Below are 19,408 nucleotides of genomic sequence, written 5' to 3'. Positions count from 1 at the left end.
TGAGACCGAGACAGACAGAGCTCTTTTTCAGACAGCTAAAGGATGAAATAGACCCTGAGAAGAGAAAATGAGTGGGAGGAGAGAGAGATTCAGAAAGAAACCTGAAAGCGACTGAATACCTGACGCTATGTTCCACCTTCATAGATGACTGTATTCAACACAATGGTTGATGGTTAATTGCATAGCCTAATTCAGCATCCAGGGGCAAGGACATTCATCCATTTAATGTTTGAATCACACAGTGTACTCGAGGGACAGAAATAATTGGTTGACCACTTATACAGCAATCATTACGCAGACAGAGTTAGGGTACAGTACATCATGTCTCTAATAATCTCTCCTTGTTTTCCACAGACAGCAACTTCCTTCTTGGGAATGCCCAGGGTCGCCAAGGTTACCCCATCGTGTACTGCTCGGACGGCTTCTGCGAGCTGACGGGGTTTGTGCGCACTGAGGTGATGCAGAAAACATGCACGTGTCGCTTCCTGCACGGGGCGGAGACCAGTGAGAGGGTGAGGCAGCAGGTGGACAAGGCCCTGGAGGGACAGCAGGAGTACCAGGGGGAGGTGTGCTTCTACATGAAGAACGGTGAGCATTCAGTTAACACATGGTGGCCCTCCATACAACATCATCCAACCAGATCTATCTTTTTAATGTATTTTTAGAACAATGGACAGAGGATGCAACATACACCAAGTTCACTTCTGCACAATATGAAGAGGGAGTAAAATACAATCCCCCACGTGTCACTATAATTTAACTCAGGGGTGTTCAAGGTCATTTAAATTAAGAGTGCAGATTATTTAATGGGACAATATACAAACGTTTTGAGAAAGATCATTTGAAAAACACAATTTTATTGAGTAAATGTATTTTGGTTTATTTTCATTATTGATAAGAGTTGAAAATGCAATGAATTGAAGGTTATTTGTTGACGTAAACATATACATTTACAGATTTTGTAGGTTGTGTCATTAGATCTGGGGTGGGGTGGGATGGGATGGGGGGTCATGAGAAATTATTGAGAAAAGAACGGGTTCCCCAGAAGTTCTGGCGGGACAAAAATTGGGTCCCCGCTGAAAACATTTGAGGACCACTAAATCTAACTTCTTCTATAATGTTGCTTCCACAGGAAATCCATTCTGGTGCCTTCTTGACATTGTGCCGATTAAGAATGAGAAGGGTGAAGTGGTTCTATTCCTTTTCTCCTTCAAGGATGTCACTGAGTCGTACGGAAAAAGCCACCATCACAGCAACAGGAGAGGGGGGGAGGCCACAGGTATTATACTAACACTGTGGCTTACACCTCATTGAACCCTTTATAGTTTAGACTATGATGCTTTCTATGATGATAGCATAAAAGTAAGGCTTTAATAAGTGTAATAACCCATTCATTGTGGTCCTTATGTCATCAGGCATCTCAGAGGACGCACATCAGAACAGAAAACGCAGCCGTTCCCACTTTTCCCAAGCCAGGGAGAGGGGAAGGACTGTCCTGTACCACCTCACCAACCAGTTCTCCAAGAGGGGCAAGGGGAAACTGCCCAATGTGAGTTCCCATGGACCTCACTGTACTGTACAGTAGAGTGTATTGACTCTCTTTAGAGGAAAGGCATCATTTCATTATATTACCAACTGCTTTCTGAAAGATGACGTCATTGGTTTTCATAGCACATGTAAAATCACATTCTTACAACATTCAAATGAAAACATATTTGAGCAGACGTGTTTTGTAGCATACAGAGCAAGGTGACATTTACCTATCCATTTGAGGAAGGTTGAGCTTGGCCCAGATAGAGGAATTGATCAGGCAGCCTTTGAAGCTCCGGTCTGCTGTGTGTGGTCTTTGTAGTGCTGGTATATATAGAGCAACAGAGAGACGCAGTGTGGCCTTTTGCAGATTGGGACATGGGAAAGCTGGGGTATCATCTCACTAATTAAAGGAAAGTACTGGAAGAGAGATCACAGTATGACACAGCAGTGGACAGACAGAACCAAGGATTTTCAACCTTTTCCCTCTTCCTCTGTTAAACACATGTTATATGTGTTATTTGTAATTGTTATTTAAAGATACGTCAATTGTACCGTTAAATGCTGAGAGACTTCAAACTTTAAAAAATCTATGAAATTTATGAAAATTCCCTCTCTCCAAATCCTGCCTTTTACATACTTGATGGTGATCAGTCAATGTTTTTTAAAATTGTGTAAAAAATGTGGTTGCCATTGACAACAGCATGGGCTATGTGGCATTGCATGCTTTGAAAAATGTTCAAATTTGCGCTGTTGCTGTGACAGTTCTGTACACATTCAGTTGTTGTTGTGCATCTAAATCCTCCATGTGCAATTACCAAGTAATTTTTTCCCATAATGTACCCAGCTATTATCCCACCAAGGGTTCCCACTTGGAGGTTCTGCTGAGCTATTCAGCAGCATCTCTAGTCACGTTGAAGAACGACAGAGGGGATTTACTTTCAGATCTCATTACCTCAAGGGATCTCCATAGTACCTCATCCATATTTAATCTCCTTCATACTGTGTCATTTATGGAGGATAAAGTCAGTGATTTTGCGTATGTGTCTAAAAGAACATGTTGATAATTGTCTCTCCCGGTCTTTCATGTATTGTAAAGTGAAATGAGGTTCCATTTGATCCCCAGGCCTGTTAGATTACCTGCTACTGTTTCTGCAGCTACTACCTCTGTGAGCCAGCCTGTGGCCACTAAGTGCATGATTTTATTTTTATTTATTTATTTCACCTTTATTTAACCGGGTAGGCCAGTTGAGAACAAGTTCTCATTTACAACTGCGACCTGGCCAAGATAAAGCAAAGCAGTGCGACAAAAACAAGAACACAGAGTTACACATAAACAAAGGTACGGTCAATAACACAATAGAAAAGAAAAATAGAAAAATCTCTGTACAGTGTGTGCAAACGTAGAAGATTAGTGAAGGTTATATGTCTGTCTTCAAAAGTTGCCATTGAACCCTTAAAATGTTTCTTGATTTTAGTTTCTGATTATTTGTGTAATTGTTGGACATTTTACTTCACTGTTAGGCACTAGTAACACAATCATTTTGCTGCACCCACTTTACCATCTGCTAAACTGTGTACGCTACCGATAAACTTTGATTTGACGTCCTTTATTCCTAAAAGGAACATTTACTTCTCCTATCTTGTGCCACAGAGGAGTTTGGATTGTGGTCAAGGGAGAGCTGCAGACACTGATTTTGATGTAGCTAGGGCAAGTAGGTTTCAGTGCATTCTTGAGATGTTATCATAGACACAAGTGTCACTGTGCCAGTGTGCTGTTTTGGGCTTTGTCTGTGACCTGGGACCTATGACCTGTGACCCTTGGCCCCTGTCTCCCTGCAGAGTGTGTTCCAGAAGCCCTCTCTCCCAGAGTACAAGGTGGCGGCGGTGCAGAAGTCCCGCTTCATCCTGCTCCACTACAGCGTATCCAAGGCCCTGTGGGATTGGCTGATCCTCCTGGCTACCTTCTACGTGGCGGTCACCGTGCCCTTCAATGTCTGCTTCGTCAGTCACCAGGACGACAACGACTGTGACTCCCGTAGCACCATTGCCAGTGACATCGCCGTGGAAATGCTCTTTATTCTAGGTAACATACTGTTGTATAACAGTACTAAGAGTGGTTACATAGTACTCCAATGGTAAATGTCATATCATTCTGGTGGCTAAATGAATTGGCACCAGTAGCTAGCTCCTCTGGAATATAGTTGATCAAGAATAGTTATTTCCTGCTGTGGCAGTGGGTGTTTCCTTGGAAATCGGTCACGCTTGACTGTACTCGCTCACCCACTGTCACACCCTGACCTTAGAGATCCTTATTATTCTCTATGTTTGGTTAGGTCAGGGTGTGACTCGGGTGGGAAAGTCTATGTTTTCTATTTCTTTGTTTTTGGCCGCGTGTGGTTCCCAATCAGAGGCAGCTGTCTATCGTTGTCTCTGATTGGGGATCATATATCATTTTCCTTTTGGGTTTTGTGGGATCTTATTTTCTGTTTAGTGTCTGTGCATGACAGAACTGTTTGCGGTTGAGTGTTTTGAATAAAATAATCATGAACACTTTCCACGCTGCGCTTTGGTCTACTCTACCTACCACCAACGAAAGCCGTTACACCCACCTTCATTACCAACTCATCATGGTCTCTGTGTCACCCCTGGTTACAGCTCACATTTTGAGCCACAATTAGAGACTTCCTGTCTCTCGATAGATGTGTGATCCTAAAACAGCTGTGATGGGGCTCAGACTTTTTTAAACTGAGGAAATGGTAATTATGTACAGTGACATTCATGTACAAAATTATCATCACATCGTGTGTTATTCTAAACCGTTGGTGTCATGCCACAATTAGCATTTACAGCTCACCTGGAAAAATGCTGGAATGTAGAGCTTATCAACTCACTTTACACACTTGTTGTGTAATTGAGTAAAGGTTAAAATACTATTTTGCTCATGTTCTGCTGGGTTTTCTCCCTGTTCCTCCCCAGATATCATCCTGAACTTTAGGACCACCTTCGTGAGTCAGTCGGGTCAGGTGGTGTACGATGCTCGCTCAATCTACCTCCATTACTGTGGAACCTGGTTCTTTATAGACCTCTTTGCTGCTCTGCCCTTTGACCTCCTCTACGCCTTCAACATCACAGTGGTGAGTTTGTATGGGGGCATTGACTGTGCATGTGTGGGTGTCATGGGCGTTTGGCTTCGCGTGTGTATGCAGTTCCTTATCCTATCTTGAACAGACAGTGCTTGTTCGATAGCCCTTCCCAGAATAATCGTTTTCCCTCTTAAAATATGTTGTTGGTCCTCTTTATTTCCCCTGAGCATTGAATTGTAACGGATTAGGTCTGCCACCTCCATGCTTTATTGAGCTGCTCCTTCCTTCTCTCTAGTGTCCCTCCCCCTATCCACTAGCTGCACTCCCCATCGCTCTCTCTCTCTGTCTCACGGATTAAATCTCAGCAAATAGTCTTCTCACTTAATCTTACCTGGGCTCCTGAGATGTGATACTGTTCAACTACCCCTTTTTCCACCAATCATTTGTTTCTCAAGCTTCCCAAGAGATGTGCTGTAATTTACTGATGAATGTATCTTTAGCCTCTGGGTGATGTGAGATATTTGAGTGGTAGGAGGAATGTTAGCTCACTGCATCTCAGCTAGACCGTGTCCCTGGAGATATCAGTTCGGTACAGAGGATAGATCGTCTATACTGTATATAATGTCTGACGAGTTTAACCGGACTATGACTCAACTCTCTAACGTCTTTTGGCCTTTACACATGTCACAATGCAAATTGTCATCTCTACATGAATCGTTGCATGTAAACATGTCCGTTACCTCCTGTCCAGACCTCTCTGGTCCACCTCCTGAAGACGGTGCGTTTGCTACGGCTGCTGCGGCTGTTACAGAAGCTGGACCGTTACTCCCAGTACAGTGCTGTGGTCCTGACCCTGCTCATGTCTGTGTTCGCCCTGCTTGCCCACTGGATGGCCTGCGTCTGGTACGTCATTGGCCGCAAGGAGATGGAGAGCAGCGACCCTGTCACCTGGGATATAGGTGAGTGCCTGTTTGTTAGTGTTTGTGTGTGTATGTTTGTACATTGTGTGTGGTTGTTGGACCACTCTCACACAGTAGACACATCAACATAATGTTTCCCTTTGTCGAGCTCCTTGGCTTACTATAGGGAAGCAGCCATGTGTGACCACTATTCTCTCTAAATGTGTCTGTAACACAGTAACTCATTTAACTTGCCTGACAGCTAGATGCTATGGCCCCTCTGCACACTCCGTCCCTGGACAAGCCCGAATGCTTCTGAACTGGTTTCTCAGTCCATCTCCCTCCATAACACCCTCCCAGTTGACCTCACAGCAAGTGTAGGACAGTGGACAGAGACTGTTTGAGACTACTCCCAGCAAGGATACCTCACACTCTATAATATCACCTCTGGATGGAGAGAATCATCCGTCAAGCACACAAAGGAAAAAGCAACCCAAACTCTTTCACTGGTCTCCTATCAGATCCCTGTAAAGCATTTTTCTTTTTCTCCTCCTCTCTTCCTTTGTTCCCCCCCCCCCCTCTCTCTCTCTCAATTCAAGGGCTTTATTGGCATGGGAAACATACTGTATGTTAACATTGCCAAAGCAAGTGAAGTAGATAACAAACAAAAGTGAAATACACAATAAAAATGAACAGTAAACTCTCTCTCTCTACCTTTCCCCCCTCTCTCTCTGCCCCCCCTCTCTCGCTCTCTCTTTCTCCCTCCCTCTCGCCTCCCTGTCCTGTTGTACTCTCCAGGCTGGCTGCAGGAGCTGGGGAAGCGGTTGGAGACCCCATACATCAACAGTACGGTTGGCGGCCCCTCCATGCCCAGTGCCTACATCGCCTCCCTCTACTTCACCCTGAGCAGCCTCACCAGTGTGGGCTTTGGCAATGTGTGTGCCAACACAGACGCCGAGAAGATCTTCTCCATCTGCATCATGCTCATGGGGGGTAAGTCCATTTGCATCATGCTCATGGGGGGGTAAGTCCATTTGCATCATGCTCATGGGGGGTAAGTCCATTTGCATCATGCTCGTGGGGGGTAAGTCCATTTGCATCATGCTCGTGGGGGGTAAGTCCATTTGCATCATGCTCGTAGGGGGTAAGTCCATTTGCATCATGCTCATGGGGGGGTAAGTCCATTTGCATCATGCTCATGGGGGGGTAAGTCCATTTGCATCATGCTCATGGGGGGGGTAAGTCCATTTGCATCATGCTCATGGGGGGGGGTAAGTCCATTTGCATCATGCTCATGGGGGGGTAAGTCCATTTGCATCATGCTCATGGGGGGGTAAGTCCATTTGCATCATGCCCATGGGTGGTAAATCCATCTGCACCATGCTCATGGGGGATCAGTCCATCTGCATCCTGTTCTATGGGGGGTAAATCCATCTGCATCATGCCCATGGGTGGTAAATCCATCTGCATCATGCTCATGGGGGTCAGTCCATCTGCATCCTGTTCTATGGGGGGTAAGTCCATTTGCATCATGCTCATGGGGGGTAAGTCCATCTGCATCATGTTCATGGGGGGTAAGTCCATCTGCATCATGTTCATGGGGGGTAAGTCCATTTGCATCATGCTCATGGGGGGTAAGTCCATCGGAAGCGAGGCAGTGTTAGTAGACATCTTGAGACACAAGCTGTCTTAAGACTTCTTGAAGACATTTGTTGTTTTTAAGTTATCTTTTGCAGTATTTTCTTCATTCTTTCAAGACGTATTAAAACCTCTTAAGGATCCGCCCTTTTAAAAAAATGTTTAGCCTAAAATGACATACCCAAATCTAACTGCCTGTAGCTCAGGACCTGAAGCAAGGATATGCATATGCTTGACACCATTTGAAAGTAAACACTTTGAAGTTTGTGGAAATGTGAAAGGAATGTAGAAGAATATAACTCATTAGATCTGTTAAAAGATAATACAAATAAAAAAACTGCTTTTTTAAAATTGATTTTTTTACCATCATCTTTGAAATGCAAGAGAAAGGCCATAATGTATTATTCCAGCTCAGTTGCACAAATGCTGATGCTCCAGATACTCAACTAGTCTCAAGAAGCCCAGCTGTATTGCTTCCTTAATCAGAACAACAGTTTTCAGCTGTGCTAACATAATTGCAAAAGGGTTTTCTAATGATCAATTAGCCTTTCAAAATGATAAACTTGGATTAGCTAACACAATGTGCCATTGGAACACAGGAGTGATGGTTGCTGATAATGGGCCTCTGTACGCCTATGTAGATATTCCATTTACAACATTAACAATGTCTACACTGTATTTCTGATCAATTTGATGTTATTTTAATGGACAAAAAAGTGCTTTTCTTTTAAAAAACAAGGACATTTATAAGTGACCCCAAACCTTTGAATGGTAGTGTATGTGCAAAGTTTTAGACTGATCCGATGAACCATTGTATTTCTGTTCTAAATGTTTATCAAGACTGCCCAAATGTGCCTAATTGGTTTATTGATACATTTTGAAGTTCATAACTGTGCACTCTCCTCAAACAATATCATGGTATTATTTCACTGTAATATCTACTGTAAATTGGACAGTGAAGTTAGATTAACAAGAATTTAAGCTTTCTGTCCATATCAGATATGTCTATGTCCTCAGATAAAAAAAAAAATCTTACAATCTCATGATAATCACATTAGCCTACGTTAGCTCACCGATCCTAAAGGAGTTTGCATTAAGATGTCTCGAGATGTCTTCACAAATCTCTTAAGAAAAGTCTTACGGCATGGTGATGGCTGGGTATGACTCTCCTCTGCATATGTATGTGCTTTGAGCACAAATGAGTAATCTTGTAATACTCCTTGACCCCCATGTTCCTCGTCCGACCTGCAGCCTTGATGCATGCAGTGGTCTTCGGTAACGTGACGGCCATCATCCAGCGCATGTACTCTCGGCGCTCGCTCTACCACACGCGTATGAAGGACATCAAGGACTTTATCCGTGTGCACCGTCTGCCCCAGCTGCTGAAACAGAGGATGTTGGAGTACTTCCAGACCACCTGGTCTGTCAACAACGGCATCAACGCCAACGAGGTGGGTCACATGACACTATGTATTTAACAGGGGTGGTAACAAACTCCGGCCAATGATAACAACAATCCAATGCTTTCAAATCCCCGATGAGGAGTGGGCAAGTGCACATTTTAGGATAAGGATGGAAAATTGGAATGCAGCCATTAGGGTAGACGGACATACTGACAGACTGGTCTTTATATATTTTCCGATGTACATAAATAGCCTTTCAGAGAGAGTACACCTTACGTTGGGATTAGATCATTAATTTTCTACAGTCATCTTTTGTGTCACTTTCAAGGTCTTTCTATCAGATGGTGTTGACAGTGTGGGTGTGTATTGTCACATTCAGACATAGATGGCTTTGTGGTCTAGTCGTGTCTCCGTGTGGGATGAAGGATTCTAAATCATCTCCACCTTTCTTTCCCAATCGTCTCTCAGTCTTTGCCCAATGAGCTTAGATTGGTTCTTTTAGAAAGTAGTCTTTTGTTTTTGGTCTTAGACCTATTATTGGCTAAAAGTGCTCCCTATTGATGGAATAACCTACACAATTCCTTGCATCTTGATTCCTTGGTGCCGCTATGGCAGTTTAGGATTGCAGTTGTTCCGATTGATTCTAGAGTATTATTTGTTGTGTGGTTATTTTTTATTCTTGTTTTAGTTGCAATGCGCATTTTTCCCCCTGTTTGTGAGAAAGTGTTTGTACTTAGGGCACCATTAGGAATGAGGCCCTGGTCTCATTTGGGCTACCCTGAATAAATACAAGTTAATAAAACCTTTTTTAAGTCTCTTCATTATAGACTACAGAGACAGGAACAAAAAAAGATGGTACTCATTTACACCCTCTCATCATCAGCTTCATCCTTTATTCTCTGCTGAAAGCGCGACAACAGACGCTACGAAGGATCCCGAGAACTCGCCGATTTCTTACACCTCTTAGCTGGTGCTACTGCCAGGCTAGTACTAGTGAAACAGAGCTACAGTGCACATTGAATGTAGAGATTTGAGTCATCTAAGAAAGCTCTCATGAAAACAGCTACTGTACATTGACGTGTGTAGCCACTAGCCAAAATACAGCTAGAGTCCAACACAAAATACAAGATACTGTATACTCACTGAGAATTGTGTATGTTTCAAAAATAAATCTAATACATGTTTGTGAATAACTGGTGATTGGCTGTCCTCAGTGTTCATAGGCTTGAACTTGGTTTCTACGGTCTATCATCTCATCTGACAAGAGCATTCCTTTAGCTTTCATCCTCGGACACCACTGTCCCTCTCTGGTACCTCTGTAATCTGATACAAAACCATTGCATTGTGGGTGTTGATGTCCTCCTTCTCTCCTCCTGTCAGCTGCTGCGTGACTTCCCAGACGAACTTCGTGCGGACATCGCCATGCACCTGAACAAGGACATTCTGCAGCTGCCAGTGTTTGAGCGGGCCAGTAGGGGGTGTCTGCGCTCCCTCTCCTTGCACATTAAGACCTCGTTCTGTGCCCCGGGAGAGTACCTCATCCGCCAGGGGGACGCGCTGCAGGCCAACTACTTTGTCTGCTCTGGGTCTCTAGAGGTGCTGAAGGACGGCACGGTCCTTGCTATCCTGGGTACGTCTTAGACAACTCACTTCCCTGTTCCGGAGTACACTTTCTTTTTATACCTTCCTTTTTCTTTCTCTCGTGTCGGCGTTCCGTTTCTGTTATCAACTCTCTTCTGAAATGGAATCTTATTCCTTTTATAGTGGAATACTTTTGGTCGGAAAAGCAGTGCACTGTATAGGGAGCTAGTTTCCTTTATCCCTCAATTTGTTATCTCAGCAATATGGATGTTGTCATTATACTGTATGAGAGAAGAATCCAACAATTCAGATTATTAATTGGGTAATCTGTCTCTAGGCAAAGGTGATCTGATTGGGGCAGACCTGACAGCGCAAGACAAGGTGATCAAGACCAATGCGGACGTGAAGGCTCTGACCTACTGTGACCTGCAGCACATCAGTGTCCGTGCCCTGAGGGAGGTCCTGGGCCTCTACCCAGAGTACGGCAGTCGCTTCAGCTCTGATATACACCACAACCTCACCTACAACCTGAGAGAGGGCAGCGAGGCAGAGGTGAGAGCCACACATGCTCGCTCAATCACTCACTCAAAGTTTACTCTATGTGGACTGTGTAAACTGTAATGAAATTGTGATTCATTCTGACTCACTGTCCAGGGACTGACAAGGTTCTCACGGTCCCCTCGGCTCTCTCAGGTAAATGTGTGCCTTTTTATTACTATACTACAGATGGTGATTACTATGACCTGTCAGTCTGCTACTGAAATAACTCAGGGATGCTCCCACAGCCATCGTATCTACAAAGTCACAGCTTCACATGATCCACAAATCAGAGTTCAGCACATTTGTAGTCATAGCCGGACTCTTTTAAGCTAAATGTCCAAATAAAATATTTACACCTTCAGATGTGAATAAGGCTTTGTGACTCATCGTTCCATTGTTCAAAGTGGTCTGGGACAGAGACATTTAAATGATTGAGGTTGATATGAGGGTTCTGGTCCCTGACCCGTTGCCCTTGCTTCTTAAATGAACATACAACTTGATAAAAGGCTGAACGCAATGTTCTCATCTAGATCCCAGATAGAACTTCACTCTGAAAGATGCATGATTGCAACTCTCACATTTTGCCACCTTTTATTGAGAGCCTAACAAAGGGCTGTCATCAGTGTGTCTCTGTGAGGCTGATTTTGTCTCTTGTTTTTTCTTGTATTTGAGTGGGTGTTGGAGTAGGCATATGCCTTTGTGTGCGTGCACATGCATGTGTGTTTCTATGACGTGAGTGTCCACGTGTTAATGTTTCTACATCGTGCGTGGGATTTAACGGATTCGCTCAAAATTAATTTACCAGAATGTGAAAATTGTCTGGTAGCAATAAACGTAATAATAATAATAATCTGACAGAAAAAATGTCACTGAGGAATAACAATTATAAGCCCCGATGAGGTCATAACAGCTAAATAATCTAACTCCTACTGAAAATGCTAAGTAGGCAGTTTACCTCAGTGCACCTAATTGAGAGGAACAGCACTGACTCACAGCAGAACAGCTATTAGAAGGAAATGACACAGTCTCTTGTTACCGAAGTAGGTGAGGATGGAGGGGGGCTGGACCCTGATTATTTAGCAATTTAAAACACCTGAAACATATTTTTCCTTCAATTTAGAGCCATAATCATTATGCCTAATTCTGTTCAACACATTCCAGAGGGTGTTATTCTGATTGTTGTTAATCTCAAATCTCAATATACTGCACTAACATACCTAGGATATTACCAGTGGAGGTTCTATTACCAGTGGAGGTTCTAACTGGGGGGGGGGGGGGGGGTCCAAGCTGGGGCCAGTTGTACTGTTAGAGGGGCCAGTTACATTAGACGTTATTGCATACTGCACCTGTACATAGCCCATCTATAATTTAGCCCAAACAACTACCTCTTTACCTACTGTATTTATTTATTTTGCTCCTTTGCACCCCATTATTTCTATCTCTACTTTGCACCTTCTTCCACTGCAAACCAACCATTCCAGTCTTTTTTTTACTTGCTATATTGTATTTACTTCGCCACCATGGCCTTTTTTTATATTTTTATTTATATATATATTTTATTTGCCTTCACCTCCCTTATCTCACCGCACTTGCTCACATTGTATATAGACTTATTTTTCACTGTATTATTGACTGTATGTTTGTTTTACTCCATGTGTAACTATGTGTTGTTGTATGTGTCGAACTGCTTTGCTTTATCTTGGCCAGGTCGCAATTGTAAATGAGAACGTGTTCTCAATTTGCCTACCTGGTTAAATAAAGGTGAAAATAAAAAAAAATAAAAAAATTGCTGTCATATCGTTTTCACTGCATTAGCAGGCAAAAGACCATGTTCATAATCATCATCGTTGCCACTGTCTAATAACGTGTCACGTTCCTGACCTGTTTTCCTTTGTCTTGTATTTATTTTAGTTGGTCAGGGCGTGAGTTGGGTGGGTTTGTCTATGGTTGATTTTCTATGTTGGGATTTTTGTGTTCGGCCTGGTATGATTCTCAGAGGCAGCTGTCAATCGTTGTCCCTGATTGAGAATCATACTTAGGCAGCCTGGGTTTCACGTGTGTTTGTTTGTGTTTTTCACCACACGGTACTGTATCTGTTTTTCTGCACTTCGTTTATTTGTTTTGTATTTTTCAGTGTTCAGTTTTTCCGTTATAATAAATCATTCATCATGAACACTCTTCCGAGGAGGAGGAATATGAGGAATATGACGATAGCCGTTACATAACGGATGTAAAAAAAGAACGGTGGCAAATATTTGTTATGTAAAAATTATTTCATACTCCACATTTAGGGGGGCCACAAGGGGGTCCAAAATTGTTGTCACAGGGGCACTGGCCCCTCCCTGCCCCCCCCCCCCCCCCCCCTTCAGAACCACCACTGGATATTACATCCTAGTATTTTACTAAATCTAAGCGTACCTCTTGACCGGTCTGGTGGTTATTCTTTTAAAGAAACTAAATATGCTTCTCTGCATCTCTGATCAAATCTGGGTAAAAGATTAAGATTATTCAGTACACTGAGTAATTGCTTGGTTTTATAAAGCATGCCAGCTAAGATAGTTAGATAAGCTACTCTAACTTGATTGACAGCCTGAAATTACTTGGTAGCTAGGTATGAGGTTGGGAGATTATGAACGTATCTAGCTGGCTAGCTAAAGCCAACTTAATAGAAAATGATATGGCTCTAGATTGCAGGAGAAAGCTGTTTCAGGTGTTTGAAAATATAACAATTCTCCAACATGCCCCCCTCCGGACAACCCCCCCCCCCAGCCATCCTCGCATACTCTGTGCCCACTCAGATTTGTAGGGTGCATGACGCCCCTGCTACCCATTACCGGCTGCTAAAATCAAATTTAACTCTGTGTATCGCTCTACACTCTCTCTCCTCCTCCAATGGCAATAGGCTACTGGAGGGCATGCATGGTTGTTTGTGAGAACTACAGAGAACCTGTTACTCATGCCTCTCCTCTCCCACCCTCTGCCCCTCAGGAGCGAGCTGATAAGGACCACAAGCTTCCCTTCATTGTGGAGGCAGAAGATGTGGAGTCTGGTGAGGACATGAGCCACTGTTCCACCGGTGCATCCCACCAAGGACGGCTGCTCCTGATGCATGGCCTGAGCAGCCCCGTCTGCCACCCTGGCCTCAGCAGCCTGCTGGGGGAGGAGCTTCGACATGTCAGTGCGCTCCATCTCTGCCGCTCCCCAGCCCAGGGCGGCAGAGGCCGTAGCCCATCCCCTCAGCTGCTGTCCAATGAGGAGGTTACTCCCGCCCCAGTGCCCAACATGGTCACAGATCACAGCTCATCCCATAGGCCAGCCAAGCTGCTCATACCCTCCCTACATTGTGTCAGCCCTCTGGACCTCAGCCCCAGGCGAGTAATGAGACCTAAGTGTCAATCAAAATGACTAGCGATTGTATTTCATTAGCCCAGTACCTGAGCCTAAGGTTTGTAGGATTATAAGACTATAACCACTGACTAAAAAGTAAATCACATTTTACAATGGATTTACCTGGTAATAACAGCAAAGACAGATTACAGTTCAATTTATTTAACTGAAAATCACTTCATATTTAATCACAACCCACTTATGTATGAACCTCTCTTCCTATCTCCTCTAGGGTTGTGGATGGAATTGAGGATAATGGGCAGTCATTTCACTTCAATGTGGATCAAGGCGAGGCAAAGACCAATAGCAAAGGTAATGGTCTCATGTTAAACAATGGTTTAACTACCAAAATTCAATTTTTCTAACAGTGGTTTTCTAACAGTAAATAGAAATGTGTTTTAGTCAAGGATACTGAATTGATTAGTCAGAAAATGGCCTTTTTAGAATGATCCAAAGCTGTACAAGTAGGCTATTCATACAAATGAAATGGTATGAGCAAAGTGCTTTATGTTGGAGTGGGGTGTGAAAGCACTGATCTCATCCATCCTTGCCCATCCCATCCCCCTTATAGACCCGTTCCAGGTGAGCGCCAACTTACTTCTGGAAACAGAGGAGGTGAGACAGAACATCAGCCAGCTAAGCAAAGAGGTATGAACATACGATTACATTGACGGAATAAACTGACACATAAACCAACATAATGATGTATCAATGAACTGAAAAATGAATGATATGCTCCATCTAGAGCTCAAGAGACGCAAACTTTTTTGTTCTCCCACTTCATTTTCCGTACTCTACTTTCGCTGTACCCTAAAGAGTGTCTAAAAACAGGTCATCCCTGACACACTTTCAGCATTAAATACACCACTCAGGGTATGTAGGCAAGAGAACACTTAAAGACATTTTTCCTCAAATAAAATGTAGGATTGTTAAATTCGAGATGGTCCAGATTTGAAAGCTCACGTAACACGACTGATAATTTGACTGCTTGTTTTCTACCATTTCTGACCTAGAAAGAGACAATAGAACTATCCTGCCTTGGAATAATTACGATTCAACCAAGCAACAGACTATAGCTTTCATTATTCTGCATGCCATCTATTTTCCAGATGAATACCCTTAACCAGGAGGTGTCCAACCTGACCAAGGAGCTCCACGAGATGATGTGTTTCCTGCAAGCCCATGTGACCATGTTTCATTACCCCTCTGCCATCTCCACCTATCCTTACGGCCTGCAGATGGCCCCTAACCCCAACCCCAGCAGCAACATGACTGCTGCCAATGACTGGCAGACACGGGTGCCTTTCTGTATGCCCGCTGGACCTCACCCATCTCACCTCCAATATGAACCCCTCAGCCACCCTGCCAGGAACATGTGGGCCTACAGTGGGGTGCCCACCCAGGGCAGAGGTCCCGGCATGAGTCAGAAGGTGGAGGTTGAGCACCTTCACCAGACGTCCAATCCCAGGTCGTCCTGTTTACATCCGTGCTGCTCGGACAGAGGCAGAACCACTGGTCAGGGACTTGAAGCCCAGTACAGACCTTTCCCGACCTCCAGAACTACACCCAACTCACCCTACATGGGCCACTCCCAATGCCGGACTGGGCCATCTCTTCTGAACCTCAGCTCTGCCTTCCCAGTACTCCCAGGTGCGGGTCCTGGTCAAGTTGAGTACAAAGCCTCCATCCCCACCATCAGTACCTTTCGTTCCCCAGGCAGCCTCAGCCAGTCCCACCCCTCCCTGAGTGTCCAGGTCAACTCTGACCGCAGCCATTCACCGCCCATCTCCCCAATGCCTATCCACGTCTCACTGACCCCTACCGGCCAACCACAGTTCCACACCACCTTCAGCTCTCAGTCTGGGGTCTACACGTCTGTCAGCCCAACATACAATCAGACGCACAACCAGACCACGCAGGGGCAGGGCTCTCTCAACAGAGCCAGGAAGAATGACCTGGTGGGCTCCAGCCCTGTCCACACACTGGACTCATCCCTACCTCTAGTGGGGCAGTCAGCAGGGCAAGAGCCAGACTGTGGAGGGCCTAACATTGAGTATCCACAGGACAGGGAGAGACCAAAGAGGATGCAGAGTGATGCTGAGCAGGCAGAGTCCCAGACCCAGGAGACCAACATCCGCACACAGCAGGCCCTGGAAGTCGAGCCTCTCTGGGGCTTGGAGGTGACACATTAGCAGCTGTCTGGAGCCCCACAGAGACCAGATAAATAAACTGGAACATTACTGCTGCAAAGTAACGCTGAGCCCATCAACTCTCCCTTTTTGGTTGCATCTCTTATGCTACATGAGTTTACATCTGAGAAATGAATGATTGCTTTACAGTCTAAAACGTACACCACAGTAATCACACTACATAATATCGACACTGATTGTACTACTACTTGATGTACTGTTTATTTAATTTGACTGTAAATACAGCATTGATATGGACCCGAGATTATGAAGACAAGCTGACTCAGTCTACAAAAGTATTCAGCTTGTGTTTATTATGCATTTCTTGTGAACTGAAAGTTAGGTATTACTAACCGGAGGGTATCTCGAGACATATCATATTGAGACCTGGCAGCCATGGAAACAGCAAACCCCACCCCTTTCCTTCATTATAATGTGTTTACATAGAAAGTATCATCACCTAAATGAGCATTATTTTGATGTGTTTTTATGTGATTTCATTGTTTGTGAACACACTGTGGAGTTCATTCTACAAGCTGTCTGGACATTACAGCATACGACCAATGTTTGTGCTCATTATTTTAAGAAATTGTCTCTTGGCTAGCCTGCCAGGGGATTGCAGGCCAAAAAGGACCTTTGGTTATATGTGTTTTTCCCTCTTCTGCAATATGGCTATTCATAGCTCTGCATCTCTTTTTGCTCTTGTGTCTTGAACATTTGACTTTTTCTATGCTGTATATCTTCTACTTAATTCATTTCCGGATCCGGGAGCACCCCCATCAGTAAAAAAACTGACTAGCATAGCCTAGCATAGCGTCACAAGTAAATACTAGCATCTAAATATCATTAAATCACAAGTCCAAGACACCAGATGAAAGATACACATCTTGTGAATCCAGCCATCATTTCTGATTTTTAAAATGTTTTACAGGGAAGACACAATATGTAAATCTATTAGCTAACCACGATAGCAAAAGACACAACTTTTTTTTCCCACCATTTTTTTCCTGCATAGGTAGCTATCACAATTTCGACCAAATAAAGATATAAATAGCCACTAACCAAGAAACAACTTCATCATATGACAGTCTGATAACATATTTATTGTATAGCATATGTTTTGTTAGAAAAATGTGCATATTTCAGGTATAAATCATAGTTTACCATTGCAGCCACCATCACAACTCTCACCAAAGCAACTAGAATAACTACAGAGACCAACGTGAATTACCTAAATACTCATCATAAATCATTTATGAAAAATACACAGCGTACAACAAATGAAAGACAAAGATCTTGTGAATCCAGACAATATTTGATTTTTTAAGTGTTTTACAGCGAAAACACAATATAGCATTATATTAGCTTACTATAATAGCCAACCACACAACAGCATTGATTCAAGCCAACAATAGCTATAACGAATAAACCAGCAAAAGATATACATTTTTTCACTAACCTTCTCAAACTTCTTCAGATGACAGTCCTATAACATCATATTACACAATACATATAGAGTTTGTTCGAAAATGTGCATATTTAGCGGCACAAATCGTGGTTATACAATGAGAATAGTAGCCAAGCTGCCAACAATATGTTGGGAGAAATCTTGGGAGAGGCACCTAATCTAATCAGTAACTAAATTTAAACTTGACAAAAAAATACAGCTTGGACACCAAATGAAAGATACATTAGGTCTTAATGCAATCGCTGTGTTAGATTTTTAAAATTAACGTTACTACGACATACAGCGTGCGTTAAAGCGAGACCGCACCGAAATTAATGGCGGAATATGAGTTTTACATTTTTCAACAGAACAACGAATTAACATCATAAATAGTTCTAACTTTTTGATGAGCTCCCATCAGAATCTTGGGCAAGTTGTCCTTTTTCCAAAAGAATCGTTGCTCGGTTGTAGATTGTCGCCTTCAACGTTGGAATTAGCAGTAAACATTAGCCATGTGGGCCAGATGTGCCCAACTCCCTAGAACGCAGCACAAATAAATACCCGAAAATTGCAATATACTGATATAAACTGATATAACTCGGTTTAAAATAACAACATTATGTCTTTAACATCCATATCGAATAAATTCAGAGCCGGATATATCTAAGGGCTATAACGGGAGCTTTCTAGAACGCCATCCTGAGGTCTGTCTTGCGTCATGGCGAAGAGAAGAAAGAGAGGACCCCACGTTGCCAGCCCATTTATAAGGCCTCAGATCTGCCTAGCAACTCCATTTCAATTCTCACTATTCGCTGACATCCAGGGGAAGGCGTATGCAGTGCATCTCAACCAATAGAAAACATGCAAATTAATAAACCGACCTCAGAACAGCCTGCAGATTTCAGATTTCTCACTTCCTCATAGGAAAATTGCTCCAACTCGAGTTCTGTTTTACTCACAGATATAATTCAAACGGTTTTAGAAACTAGAGAGTGTTTTCTATCCAATAGTAATAATAATATGCATATTGTACGAGCAAGAATTGAGTACGAGGCAGTTTAATTTGGGAACGAAATTATTACAAAGTGCAAACAGCACCCCCTATTGAGAAAAGGATATTTTACTGTTTATTTGGTAACAGAGACTGAAAAAAGATGTGTAATGTATAGCCTACTGTACAAGCACAACAGTTTCAGAAGCGTACAAATTACAGAATGATTTGAACAATGTGTGCAGACTGAAAGAGTTGTATATAATTTTGTTTGTAACTGATATTAGTTGTAAAATAACTATTTAGATGCAAACAGAATATTAACATATATATTTTTTTAACAGGGAGAAATACAATTACATAATAGAGAAATACATTTACATCTGAAATGAAATAACTTGAAAGGTTTAACTGAGCAGGTCACAGTAGTGGTACACAATTACATAAATATTGTTAGTCAATCACTCAACATCCAACAATATCTCTTTAGATAGACCTATGCCTTTAGATAAACCCACACTAAAATACTGGGGCTTCTCCATTTGATGCCCACAATATGAACGTTTGGGTCAGTGAGTTTACATTTATGAACAAAATTTAGATCTGAACTGATGTCAGATGATGGCAAATATCATGGTCTTTAGCGACACCAGATGGTGATACATTTAAAGCTTCTGTAAATATTTGATTAAATACATTTGAAAAACTATGGGACCG

The 19,408-nt window shown here is 43.0% G+C and overlaps 1 protein-coding gene across 1 annotated transcript in view; it reads left to right on the top strand.

Annotated features, from left to right (window-relative positions):
- The window catches only part of LOC129829648 (potassium voltage-gated channel subfamily H member 4-like), a 32,037-nt gene extending 12,637 nt beyond the window's left edge, over positions 1-19,400 (top strand). Inside the window, exons 2-16 of the mRNA XM_055891471.1 lie at positions 355-588; positions 1,133-1,279; positions 1,416-1,549; positions 3,373-3,616; positions 4,510-4,667; positions 5,368-5,575; positions 6,314-6,508; positions 8,405-8,604; positions 9,937-10,186; positions 10,475-10,689; positions 10,792-10,830; positions 13,666-14,048; positions 14,297-14,376; positions 14,636-14,712; positions 15,174-19,400. Coding sequence (XP_055747446.1) covers positions 355-588; positions 1,133-1,279; positions 1,416-1,549; positions 3,373-3,616; positions 4,510-4,667; positions 5,368-5,575; positions 6,314-6,508; positions 8,405-8,604; positions 9,937-10,186; positions 10,475-10,689; positions 10,792-10,830; positions 13,666-14,048; positions 14,297-14,376; positions 14,636-14,712; positions 15,174-16,256 — 3,647 coding nt within the window. The 3' untranslated portion in view covers positions 16,257-19,400. The remainder of the gene's footprint in view (positions 1-354; positions 589-1,132; positions 1,280-1,415; positions 1,550-3,372; positions 3,617-4,509; positions 4,668-5,367; positions 5,576-6,313; positions 6,509-8,404; positions 8,605-9,936; positions 10,187-10,474; positions 10,690-10,791; positions 10,831-13,665; positions 14,049-14,296; positions 14,377-14,635; positions 14,713-15,173) is intronic.
- Positions 19,401-19,408: the final 8 nt, after the last annotated feature.

Source organism: Salvelinus fontinalis, chromosome 2 (genome assembly GCF_029448725.1).
Source record: "Salvelinus fontinalis isolate EN_2023a chromosome 2, ASM2944872v1, whole genome shotgun sequence".
In the NCBI taxonomy this organism is placed as follows: domain Eukaryota; kingdom Metazoa; phylum Chordata; class Actinopteri; order Salmoniformes; family Salmonidae; genus Salvelinus; species Salvelinus fontinalis.
This window is presented reverse-complemented; position numbering and strand designations above follow the sequence as displayed.